This window comes from Hemiscyllium ocellatum, chromosome 24, assembly GCF_020745735.1.
Source record: "Hemiscyllium ocellatum isolate sHemOce1 chromosome 24, sHemOce1.pat.X.cur, whole genome shotgun sequence".
Lineage (NCBI taxonomy): Eukaryota > Metazoa > Chordata > Chondrichthyes > Orectolobiformes > Hemiscylliidae > Hemiscyllium > Hemiscyllium ocellatum.
Genome location: NC_083424.1, coordinates 3,828,168 through 3,841,712, shown reverse-complemented (window position 1 = coordinate 3,841,712; position 13,545 = coordinate 3,828,168). Strand labels below are relative to the sequence as shown.

At 41.2% G+C, this 13,545-nt stretch overlaps 1 protein-coding gene across 3 annotated transcripts in view; it reads right to left on the bottom strand.

Annotated features, from left to right (window-relative positions):
* sfswap (splicing factor SWAP) overlaps positions 1–13,545 on the bottom strand; it is a 123,494-nt gene that overhangs the window by 98,959 nt on the left and 10,990 nt on the right. For all 3 annotated transcript variants that reach the window (XM_060843368.1, XM_060843370.1, XM_060843369.1), the window contains exons 6-7: positions 5,469–5,578; positions 4,150–4,294 (exon numbers count right to left, since the gene is read on the bottom strand). In XM_060843368.1, coding sequence (XP_060699351.1) covers positions 4,150–4,294; positions 5,469–5,578 — 255 coding nt within the window. The remainder of the gene's footprint in view (positions 1–4,149; positions 4,295–5,468; positions 5,579–13,545) is intronic.

The following is a 13,545-nucleotide window of genomic DNA, read 5'->3' as shown; positions in this document are numbered from 1 at the left end:
CCTATGTATAACTCCAGAACTACAGGCATGTGGTTGACTCTCAACTGACCCTGGGCAATTAAGGATGGGCAATAAATGTTGGTCTACCCAGTGAAGCCCTTATCTCGTGAATGAATTAAGAAATATACTCAACGTCTGATCCTCCACATTACTGGTGCATAACATTCTAAAGAATCACCACCCAGAGTGAAAACACTTCTCGTCTCCCTCCTACATAGCCTGTGTTCCTTATTCTGAGATTGCAGAATCAGATGAAACAACATCCAGCCAGGAGAAACATCCTTTCTACATTGACCCTGTCATACCCTCTTAAGAATTTTGCATGCTAGCGAGTTTTGAGAAGCTTTGTAGCTCAGGTTGAGATTCTGGATGCAGGTTTGCTCGCTGCCTGGAGGGTTTGTTTTCAGACGTTTTGTCACCATACCAGGTAACATCTTCAGTGGACCTCCGGATGAAGTACTGGCGGCATGATCTACTTTCTCTTTATGTGTTTAGGTTTCCTTGGGTTGGTGATGCCATTTCTTGTGGTGATGCATTCCCCGTTCTTTTTCTCAGTCACCAGGATACATGAACTTAAACTAGCCACAAAAGGACATGACCCACTCTCACAAGTATCCTTACAAACAGATGAGGAAGGACACCACTTCGATTGGGACAACAGATCCATCATAGGACAAGCCAAAAAGAGACACGCAGGAGAAGTCCTCGAAGCATGGCATTCCAACCAGAAGTCGATCAACAAACACATAGACTTGGATCCCATTTACCAGCCTCAGAGAAAAAGAAGCGGAAATTGCATCGTCACCGGAAATGATGTCATCACAGGATATGACATCACCTACTTAAGGAAACCTAAACACAAATAGAAAGCGGGCCATCCACCAGTTCTTCATACGAAGACTCACAGATGATGTTACCCAGTATAGTGATGAAACGTTGAGAATGAACCTTCCAGCTCAGCAAGCAAACCTACATTCTGAATTTTGTATGCTTCAACAAGATTCCCTCTCATTCTTCGAAACTCCAGAAAATAAAGACTGTCTATTTAATCCTTCCTTAATAGCAAATCCCTTGATCAAAGCAATTGTTGGTGAACCTTTGCTGCATTTTTGCTGTAGCAAATATATTTTTCCTTAGGCAAAGAGGCCAACACTGCATACAACATGTAATCATGTATAAAGGATTGTATATAAGTGTGCTGTGTGCTTATGTTTTAGATTAGGTGCTCAAAGATTCAAGGTTCAATATCTATCATGACCAACTATCTTCAGCTGCTTCATCAACAAACATTCCTTCGTCATAAGGTCAGGGATGGGACTCCTCGATGATTGCACTGTGTTCTGTTCGAATACTAATTCCTTAAATAATTAAGCAGTCTGGGCCTCCACATAAATGTGGAAAAAGAGGCAAGTAATGTTCTTGCCTCACAAGAACCAGCCAATGACCATCTCCAAGAGTGCCGCTTGACATTCTTAACTGCATTAAAGTTATCATACTTTTCACTATCAATATTTTGACTGGCCATGTAAATGCTATGGTTACATTTGTTAGGACATTCTGCAACAAGTAGCTAACCTCCTGGCTTCCTAAAACATTACCACCACTGACAAGACAGAAGTCAAGATTGTGACAAAATATTCTGAACTTAGATCATAAAACAATACATCACAGGAACTGGTCTTTTGGTCCACAATGCTATGTCAAACATGATGCCAAATTAAACTAATCTCTTCTACTTGCACTTCGTCCATACCCCTCCATTGCTTGCATACTCACGTGCTTATGTAAACATCACTTCAACATCTGTATAATATCTGCCTCTGGCACCATCCTTGGCAGTGTATTCCAGGCTCCTAACACTGTGTAAAACACTTGCCCTCACATCCTCTTTTTTGAACGTTCCTACTTAAATACATGCTCTACTGTTTTTGATGTTTCAACTCTGGGAAAAAGATTCTGACTGTCTATCTATGCATCTCAATCTTACAGACTTTCTGGGTGGCACGGTGGCACAGTGGTTAGCACTGCTGCCTCACAGCGCCTGAGACCCGGGTTCAATTCCCGACTCAGACGACAGACTGTGTGGAATTTGCACGTTCTCCCCATGTCTGCGTGGGTTTCCTCCGGGTGCTCCGGTTTCCTCCCACATTCCAAAGATGTGTGGGTCAGGTGAATTGGCCATGCTAAATTGCCCGTAGTGTTAGGTAATGGGGTAAATGTAGGGGCAAGGGTGGGTTGCGCTTCGGCGGGTCGGTGTGGACTTGTTGGGCCGAAGGGCCGGTTTCCACACTGTAAGTAATCTAATCTAATCTAATCTAACTTCTATCAAGTCTTCTCGCAGCTTCATTGCTCCAGGGAAAACAATCCGAGTTTTTTTAGCCTCTCCTTATACTTCCTGTCCTTTAACCTAGGCATCATTCAGGTAAAACTCTTCTGCACCCTCTCCAAAACCTCAACATCCTTCCTGCAATGTGATGACCAGAATTGAACACAATACTCTTAAGTGTGGCTGAACCAAAGTCTTATACAGCTACAACAGGGCATCCTGAATATTGTACTTAATTCCCCGACCAATAAAGACAAGCAAGCTTTACGCCTTCTTTACCACCCTACCTATCTGCGTGGCCATTTTCAGGGAGCTATGGACTTGGACCTAGAAGTCCAAGTTAGTGGTAACAAGTAGATTAGACCAGGGAAACCCAGTGGATGTCATCTATCTAGACTTCCAAAAGGCCTTTGATAAGACGCCTCACAGGAGACTGCTGAGTAAGGTGAGGGCCCATGGTAGTCGAGGTGAGCTAATGGCATGGATTGAGGATTGGCTGTCTGTCAAAAGGCAGAGAATTGGGATAAAAGGTTCTTTTTCGGAATGGCAGATGGTGACAAGTGGGGTTCTGCAGGGTTCAGTGTTGGGGCCGTATCTGTTCACTTGATATATTACTGATCTGGATGAAGGGACAGGGGGCATGCTAGTGAAGTTCGCTGATGATACTAAGTTAGGCGCACAGGCAGATAGTACTGAGGAGGTTGGGAGACTGCAGGAAGATTTAGACAGTTTAGGAAATGGCTGATGAAATTCAACATGAGCAAGTGCGAAGTCTAACACTCTGGGGAAAAAAAGAATACAGGCATGGACTATTTTCTAAATGGTGAGAAAATTCATAAAGCCAAAAGGGATCTGGGAGTGCTAATACAAGATTCTCTAAAGATTGATTTGTAGGTTGAGTCCTTGATTAAAAAAGCTACTGTAATGTTGTCATTTATTTCAAGAGCGTTGGAATATAAAAGCAGCAATGTGCTTCTGAGACTTTATAAAGCTCTAGTTAGGCCCCATTTAGAATACTGTGTCCAACTTTGGGCCCCACATCTCAGGAAGGACATACTGGTACCAGAGCATGTCCAGCAGAGATTCACATGGATGATTTCTGGAACGTAGGCAGAACATATGATCGGCTGAGGATCCTGGGATTGTATATATTAGGGTTTAGAAGGTTGAGCGGAGATTTAATAGAAATTTACAAGATAATGCATGCCTTAGAAAGGGTGGACGCTGGGAAGTTGCTTCCATCAGCGGGAAGACTAGGAACCATGGGCATAGCCTTAGAATTAGAGAGGGTCAATTTAGAACGGAAAGGAGGAGACATTTCTTGAGCCAGAGAGTGGTGGGCCTGTGGAATTCATTGCCATGGAGGGCAGTGGTAGCTAGGACGTTGGGTGTCTTCAAGGCAGAGATTGATAAATTCTTGATCTTGCAAGGAATTAAGGGCTACGGTAAGAGTGCAGGTAAGTGGAATTGAAACATCCAAATCATACAGTATCCTGACTTGAACAAATGTTATAATTTCATCAATGTCACTAGGTCATGGAACTCTGCATTCAATGGAATTCACAAACTCTGCTAACTTGAGCAGGCACACTACCACAAAGCTCTCAAGGGCTGCCAGGGTGCTGCCAAATGCTATCTTGCCAAAAATGTGAACATTTCCGCAAGTGAAAAAAAAATCCCACATATGGAAGAGGCTTACACATGAATGAATGCATTCAAGATATAATTGCACAAAACTGGAAGAGAAAAAAAATCTATTAAATTGTCATCAAGTCTAATTTCTGATACTGAATTGAACAGGCAGCACTTTTCTGCATACTTACAATCTGCAGCAGTGTATTCTACCGTGGCTGCTGCTGCTGCTTCTGAGTTGTCAGATTCTTGCTGTTTTTGCACATTTTTGGCATCTGCTTGTACTTTGCGTACTAAAGCTGCGAGAGGATGGTCTGGATCCATTACTTTCAAAGGCTAAAGTAAAATATTCAAAGAGAATATGCATTCTCCTGTCAATCAAAATTTAAGGACACAAATACATCTTTTAGTTTTCCACACAACTTTGCAAATTATGAGCAGAAATATGCCATTCGACCCCTCAAGCCCTGGTCTGACATTCTAGAAGATCATAGACCTTAAGTCTGCAATCCCACCTACCCCAAAACCCTTCCACCCCCTTGTTTAATAGGAACTTATTACTACCTAAAAAATACTTTGCTTCCACCAACCTTTTAGAGAGAGTTCCAAAGAGTCATAACTCTCAGGGAAAAAAAAAATTCGAAATTTAAATTGTGACCCTGATTTTTAAACAGTAATCCCTAGATATTGATTCTCCCATAAAGTGAAACTTCCTCTCAGTATCAACCTGACAAGACCCTTCAGGGTCACACATATTTCAATCAGTTGCCTCTTACTCTTCTAACTGCCACTGGCTACAAGCCTAGCTTTTGCAACCTTTCCTCATGAGACAATTCCTCCATTCTAAATATTGTTTTGATCCAGTAAACCTTCTGTTAACTGCCTCCAAAGCATTTATATCCTTCCATAAGTAAGATTACCAATACTGTGGACACTACTTCAGACGCAGTCTGACCAGTTCCCTGTATAATTGATGCATAAATTTTCTACTTCAATTCAACTCACAGTAAAACCACTGAACAGGTTTTGACTTTCTTGAATCATAGAAAGTTTACAGCACACAAAAAGGCCATTTGGCCCATTAGGTCTGTGTCAGTCAAAAAACAAGCCACTTGGCCTAATCCCACTCTGTAGCACATGGTCTATAGTTCTGCAGTTTACATCACTTTTAGGGCAAATCCAGATATTTGCTAAATGAGTTAATGTTTCTGCCTCGATTCCCTTTGCTAGGCAGTTCTAGATCCCTACAACAATCCCCATTTCCCTTCCAATCTTTTGACCAGTCTATGTTCAGTCCCTGACTGCTTAAGTAGTACCCTTGCATCCATTTTTATCCACACACATATACATATATGGTGTAAACATTTTATGGTTTCACCAAATTCAAAATATATCACGGACTAAGTACAGTCATTGTTTGACTCTGAGTTGCAGTCATTTTAATTTAATAAAAAATCAAATTATATACTATGTTTAAAAGCCACTATAACTATACCTAGTGGATACTCACCCTTGTGAGCTCTTCCAACCTCGAGTTACTTTTAGAAGCAAAAAGACTAGGATGGAGATAACAGCCATCATTGTCATCATCATCATCTTCACCTGATTCTGTTACAGATTCTGTTAAAAAGATTAAAATTAGCTTCAGTTATGATGTCCAAGATCACAGGTTTATCCTCCTTACATAAGCTTTAATGACAACATCAGTAGCTATAACAATAATCTCTTATATAAACATAAACTTAAAAATCCAACATTGATATGCAAGTTGTATTAATCCGCAAATTACTGAAATTATATCATAGAGAAGGCCCATCCATGTGTCAATTTGCTTCATGCAGTCTGGGACAGGGGTTCACCATTCAGCTCCTAATAGCCAACAATCAATTTTCTTTCTATGAAATCATGACTGATCTGTATTTTAAATTTATGCATCCATCTCTGCTCCAGGCCTCTTGTCTGTCAGTCACAAATTTGAAATATTAATTATGCTAGATTGTTTTATGGAGAGTTTTTCATATGCTGTGTGAAGAAAGATTTTCTAATTTTCCTTCTGAATGATCTGGCTCTGATTCCATGCCAGCACTACATATCCAACCAGTGGAAAAGGTTTGCATCTACCAAACCTATCAATTTCTTCAAAATACAAAAGATCTCAATTAACTCACTCTGTAACATAGAACAAAATTTTACAAGCCAGGGAAACTAGCCTAGTTTATACAAACTCTTTTCTTTTGGAATCTTGGGTAACTACCTGGTGAAGCTGTATCACATTCCTTCCAAAGTCTAAAGTGTAGTATCTAAAGCTATATACAATACTGGAAATTTGACCAAGTTCAATAAACGCTTTGTATTGATATAACAACCTTCCTCCCATTTACAGTGTAGTCCTCCAGATGCAGAGGCTAAGACCTTGTCTTAGTGAGTTTTGAGAAGATTTGTAGCTCAGTTTAGAGTTCTGGATGTAAGTTTGCTCTCGGAGCTGAAAGGTTCATTTTCAGATGTTTCATCACCATACTGGGTAAAATCATCAGTGAGCCTCTGGTGAAGCACTGGTGTTATACCCCACTTGCTATTTGTGTGTTTAGGTTTCCTTAGGCTGGTGATGTCATTTCCCATGCTTTTTCTCAGAGTCATAGAGTACAGCACAGAAACAGACCCTTCGGTCCAACCCGTCTATGCCAACCCAATCTAGTCCCACCTGCCAGCACCTGGCCCATATCCCTCCAAACCCTTCCTATTCATATACCTATCCAGATGCCTTTTCAATGTTGCAATTGCATTAGCCTCCACCACTTCCTCTGGCAGCTCATTCCATACACATAGACCCAGTGCATGAAAAAGTTGCTCCTTAGGTCCCTTTTATCTCTTTCCCCTCTCACCCTAAAATTATGCCCTCTAGTTCTGGACTCCCCCATACCAGGGTAAAGACTTTGTCTATATATCGTATCCATGCCCCTCATGATTTAATAAACCTCTATAAGGTCACCCCTCAGCCTCTGACGCTCCAGGGAAAACAGCCCAAGCCTATTCAACCTCTCCCTATAGCTCAGACCCTCCAACCCTGGCAACATCCTTGTAAATCTTTTCTGAAGCCTTTCAAGTTTCACAACATTTTCCCAATAGGAAGGCGACCAGAATTGCACGCAAACCTTCTTCGCTGTACACTACACCTCCAATTTTGGTGTCATCTGCAAACTTATGATGAAAAGTAGTGGACCCAGCACTGAACCTTGTGGCTCTCCAAAGGTCACAGGCCTCCAGTCTGAAAAACAACCCTCCACCACCTCCTCTGTCTTCTACCTTTGAGCCAGTTCTGTATCCAAATGGCTAGTTCTTCCTGTATTCCATGAGATCTAACCTTGCTAACTAGTCTCCTATGGGGAACCGTGTTGAACACCTTACTGAAATCCATGTAGAACATACGTACTGCTCTGCCCTCATCAATCCTCGGGTCCAAGTTGATGTATTTGTTGATAAGAGTTCCGATTGGAATGCCATGCTTCTTGGAATTCTCGTGCATGTTTCGGTTTGGCTTGTCCTAGGATGGATGTGTTGTTCCAGTCAAAGTGGTGTCCTTCCTCTTCTGTACGTAAGGATACTAGTGATAGTGGGTCATGCCTTTTATGGCTAGTTGATGTTTGTGTATCCTGGTGGCTGGTTTTCTGCCTACTTGTCCAATGTAGTGTTTGTTGCAGTTCTTGCAAGGCATTATGCAAATTACTTTTGTTTTACTTGCTGTCTGTATAGGGTCTTTTAAGGTCGTTAGCTGCTGTTTTAGTGTGTTGGTGGATTTGTGGGCTACCATGATGCCAAGAGGTCTGCGGAATCTGACAGTCATTTCCAAGATATCTTTGATGTAGGGGAGAGTGGCTCAGGTTTCTGGGTGCATTTTATCTGCTTGTTTGGGTTTGTTGCCGAGGAATGCATTGTGGTTCAGTCCCTCATGGCGCCAGGGACCCAGGTTCGATTCCAGCCCTAGGCAACTGTCTGTTTGGAGTTTGCGCATTCTCCCCATGTCGACATGGGGTTTCTCTGGTTTCCTTCCACAATTCAATGGTGTGTAGGTTAGGTGAATTGGTCACGCTAAATTGTCCATTGTGTTCACAGATGCGTAGGTCAGGTGCATTAGTCAGGGGTAAATATAGGATTGGGAGAATGGGACTGGGTGGGTTACTGTCCGCAGGGTTGGTATGGAATTGTTGGGCCGAAGGGCCTGTTTCCACACTGTAGGGATTTTATTCTGTTCTTCTATTCTATTCTAAATCTGTGGACTGTGTTCAATGGGCACCTATTCATTTTGAATATGGTGTATAGGTGACTTTCCTTTGCTCTTCATAGTTCCTCTGTGCTGCAGTGTGGTGTGGCTTTGACTGGGATAACACATCCATCCTCGGACAAGCCAATCAGTGACATGCACAAGAATTCCTAGAAGCATGGCATTCCAACTGGAACTCTATCAACAAACACATCAATTTGGTGCCCATCTACCACCCTCTAAGAAAAATAACAGGACATAACATCATCAACACAGGAAATTACATCACTAACACAAGGAAATGTAAACGCAGAAATAGAAAGCAGGACATAACACCCGTGCTTCCCCGGAGACTCACTGATGATGCTGCCTAGTATGGTGACGATACGTCTGAAAATGAACCTTCCAGCTCAGCGAGCAAACTTACATCCAGAACCTAATTGGTCTTTGTGAGCTGTGAACAGACCCCGAGATTGTTTTGGAAATTTGTTTTTCCAAATTTTCACTCAGGAGTATGGTCATAGTCTTCAAAGGGACACTGACAACTTGGTAGAATGGCGGGAACAATTTAATGCACAGAAATGCAAAATGCTAATATTTTGGTAGGAGGAATTTGGAAAGGCAATAAGACCTAAAGAATACAATTATAAAGAGAGTGCAGGAGCAGAGCAACCTGGGATTATACATGCACAAATCATGAAAGTGGAAAAGCAGATTGAGAAATTAGTTAAAAGATTCATACAATTTTGCACTTTATAAATAAAAACAGTGAATGAAAGCAAGGAAGTTCGAATGAACTTGTATGAACTGCTAGTTTGACCACAACAAAGTGTAGTAGTTCTAGTTATAATAGTTTAGGAAAGATAGGAAGAAGGTGCAGGAAGAGTTTAGATAACAACAGTTCCAGAAATTAGAAAGTTCATATACATGGACAAAATGGAGAAGTGACATGTTCTCCTTAAAGGAGAGAAAGTGAAGATGCATTTTAATAAAATACTCGCTCCTGTTGGTAGTGGGGCTGGGAATCAGTGGTTTTGATCTGGAATGTACTCCCCAAGATTGGAGGAGATGCATTCGATCAAGGCAATGAACATACTAAAGACAGAATCTGAGCAGCATCCCTTGACACTCGATGTTAACATCACTGAATCCTACATTGCCAACATCCTGGAGGTTACTAGTGACCAGAGACTGAACTGGACTAGCTATATATGTGGCTTCAAGAGCAAGTCCGAAACTAGAACTCTTGCAGCAAGTAATTCACCTTCTGACTCTCCAAAGCCTATCCATCATCTACAAGGCACAAATCAGGAATGTGATTGAACAGTCCTCAATCCCTGGATGAGTGCAGTTCCAACAACACTCAAATAACTTTCCACCATCTAGAGCAAAGCAGCCAACTTGATGAGCATTACATTCACTCCACTGACTCTGGGCATTACATTCACACCACTGACTCTGTGGCAGAAGTGTTGTACTATCCACAAAATGTACTACAGAAATTAAGCAATGTTCCTTAGTCAGTACCTCCCAACCCATGAACACTACTACCTAGGAGGACAGGACAACAGCTACATATGAACACCACCACATGCTAGTTCTTCTCCAAGCTACTCACCATCCAGACTTCGAAATATATTGCTGTTCCTTCATTGCTGCCAAGTTAAAATCCTGGAACTCCCTCATTAACAGTATTGTTTGTCTACTGACAGCACATGGACTGCAATGATTCAAAAGGTAGCTCACCATTACCTTTGGAAGAGTAACCTGTATGTGTAATAAATGCTGACCCAGCAGAGATGGCCCACATCCCATTAATAAATTTAAAAGAAAAAGCTCAAAAGACAAAGTTGCATTGCTTGCAACCATCGTTCGTGGTATTTTACATACCCATCCACATTACTCTGTACGTAACTGGCAAAAGTGAATTCCTAAAATAAAGAACTGTAGGTGCTGGAGATCTGGAAAAAAAAGCGATGTGCTCGAGAAATTCAGCAGATCTGACAGCACCTCTAGTGACAATAAAAAAAGCTAACGTAGAGTCCAGTGGCCCTTTGTCATAACTGAAAGCAGTTGGGAAATGCATGTTCACTACCCAGCCTCCTGATCTGTACTGAATGCTCGAAGCTAAGCTAACCTACTTTCAACTATCTTCACTTCTCATTAGCGGCAAGTCAGCATTCATCTTCCTCTCTGCCTGTTTTATTCTCTCTAACGCACTGTCTCTATGCGTTCAATACTAAGGAATTTGAATGTGCACCTGGAGTGGTGAACTGTAAGGCTACAGAACATAAATGGTTTTAGAATGGGCAGAAAATGTGTTGCTGGTTAAAGCACAGCAGGTCAGGCAGCATCCAAGGAACAGGAAATTCGACGTTTCGGGCCAGAGCCCTTCATCAGGAATGAGGAGAGGGGGCCAAGCAGGCTAAGATGAGAATGGGCAAACAAGTTTATTCAGCCAGCACAGGCACAATGAGATGAATGACCTCTTTTTGTGATGCAACTTTTCTATGGTTCTAACTCGCGATTCCCTTGTGGATTCAAAAATCTATTGAAGCAGCTTTAAACAACCAATGACTTAGCCTCTATTGCTATCTGGGGAAGACATTATACACTGAAAAACCTTTATATGATTTAAATAAAAAGTATAAGCTTATCCTTCAAGTACTAAAAAGATTCAGTTACAAGTGTTCACAATACACCAACCACTAATAAAAGGATTCGTTTTTTTTAACAAATTGAATGCTTCTCCACTTCGCTTATAGGTTCCAAACATAAATAATGCGACATTCTCAATGTTGATACTATTTTGAAAGGAAGACATGTATTTGTATAACCACTGTCACCTCTCCCAGGTTTTCCAAATTCCCGTACATAGTAAATTATGTTTTAAAGTATAGTATAGACTAAAAAATTTGAACTGTATCTTTTCCATGACTCCAATGTTTCCTGTAATGAATGTTGAAGAAAAGGTAAGCTACTTCACCTACAGTCTAATCAACCTCCTGTACAGGATTCCATCGATTCTTTTAACAATATTTCTGAATACAATCTCACTTTTAGAATGCACCATTTTGCACTCCGAACCTGCTCTATTGTTCAACAATGGCTGACCTTCTACATCAGCTACACCTTCTAGTGCGTTTGCATATACTCTGATTCCCTTTGTATCCAAATATCTATTAAACTCGGATTTGAAGACACTCAAAGACATGAGGCACAAAATTCCAAAGTATCAAATCATCTCTGAGGAAGAAAACTTCTCCTCACCTCAATCCTAAATGCCAACTCTTCAGAGACTGAGACTTAATTTCAGTTTACTCCAGACAGGGAATAATATTCACACCATCAACTCAGCAACAGTAATCAATAATGTGGTCTCATCAATGCAAATAAGCAATACTTCTTTATTCTTAAACTTCAAACTCATTATAATGCATATGTGGGCGGCACCGTGGCACAGTGGTTAGCACTGCTACCCCACAGCGCCTGAGACCCGGGTTCAATTCCCGACTCAAGCGACTGACTGGGTGGAGTTTGCACATTCTCCCCGTGTCTGCGTGGGTTTCCTCCGGGTGCTCCGGTTTCCTCCCACAGTCCAAAGATGTGCGGGTCAGGTGAATTGGCTATGCTAAATTGCCCGTAGTGTTAGGTAAGGGGTAAATGTAGGGGTATGGGTGGGTTGCGCTTCGGCGGGTCGGTGTGGACTTGTTGGGCTGAAGAGCCTGTTTCCACACTGTAAATAATCTAAGTAATCTAATCTAATATCCTTTGCTTTCCTAACTGAGTGTCGCATTTACAGTTAACCTCTTGCAATTCCTGAACAAGGTCACCAAACTTCCTGGAAAAGTTAACATTTCCACAGTCTTTCTATAGAACACTGCATCTCTACTGCATCTTTGCTGTTTTTAGAATTCCATTCTCTATTCTTTTCCTCAGACTGTACCATTTCACGCTTACAGCAATCTAACTGCATTTGCCACACCTTTACCTAATCCTGTCTGCATCTTGCTGAAACCTTATTTGTCATGCTACTCTACTGAACACAGTCTATAATGTTTTACCATCGGCTCAGCATGCAAATAACGAAGGAGTCTGAACAACCAGAAACTGTCAAGAGACTTGCTGCAGACTAATCATGTATCAGCAATTCGAAAATAATTTAATCCTCTCCTGCTTTCTAACCTTCAGATGTTTTTAGTACAATACCTGAATTAGAAATGACCATTAATTTCACATACAAAAGTCATGCAACACTTTATAAAGCAGTTTTTATATAATCTAAAAATAGAAGATCCACTACATTTCTATTTGATTAGGCAAGCACAACCTGCCCTTTAGAAATCCTTGCTGTCCATCTTGAATTAGCCTATGCCTTTCTATGTAATGCTACCCTTTACAGTCTCTGGCAGTTTTCCCATTGACATGAGGATAACTCATCTCTGTAACTGATTGGTTTAGCCTCTTCATTTTTTGTTTTAAGGATATGAAATAACATTCACCACCACAGCTTTTGATACAATTCATATTTGCTGAAAAAAAAACACTACAGACAGTGGCTCTCCATTACATTAATGATCTTCTTGGTCATTTTTAAAATTCATTCACTAAGTGATGACATCACAGGCAAGAATGATTTACTGTCAATCTCTCGGTCTTCAAAAAGATGTTACTGTCCATGTGAAGTGCTGCTGCAGGTGTGTCCCAGCAAGGAAAGCAAACAGTCTATTCAGTTTCTCCTCATAACTAAATGTTTCCACCGCAGGCAACATCCCGGTGAATCTCCTCTGCAACTTTCCAATTGCAATCATGCCCTTCCGATAGTTGATGACCAAAATTGAACAGTGGCAGTTGATGGCCTAGTGGTATTATCATTGAAGTAATATTCTAGTCACAGGAGTTCAAATCCTGCCATAACAGATAGCGGAATTTGAATTCAATGAAGTATTTGGAATCCAAAGTTTAATGACGACCATGAACCATTGCTGATTGTTAGGAAAAACCCATCTGGTTTAGTAATGTCCTTTAGAGAAAAAAACTGCTATCCTTACCAGGTCTGGCTTAAATGTGACTCCAGACCCAAAGTAATGTGGTCAAGACTCAACTGTCCTTTGGGCAATTAGGGATGGGGCAATGAATGCTGGCTTGCCCAGCAATGCCCACATTCTGTGAATGAATTAAAAAAAGTATTCCACCTGTGACCTAGCCAATATTTAATTTGCAATTTTAAGTTGCAACACGATTTCCTTGCTCGGATAATGAAGGCAAGAATCCTGGATACCTCTTTCACTACCCTGTCTACCTGTGCTGACATCTATATGGATTTATG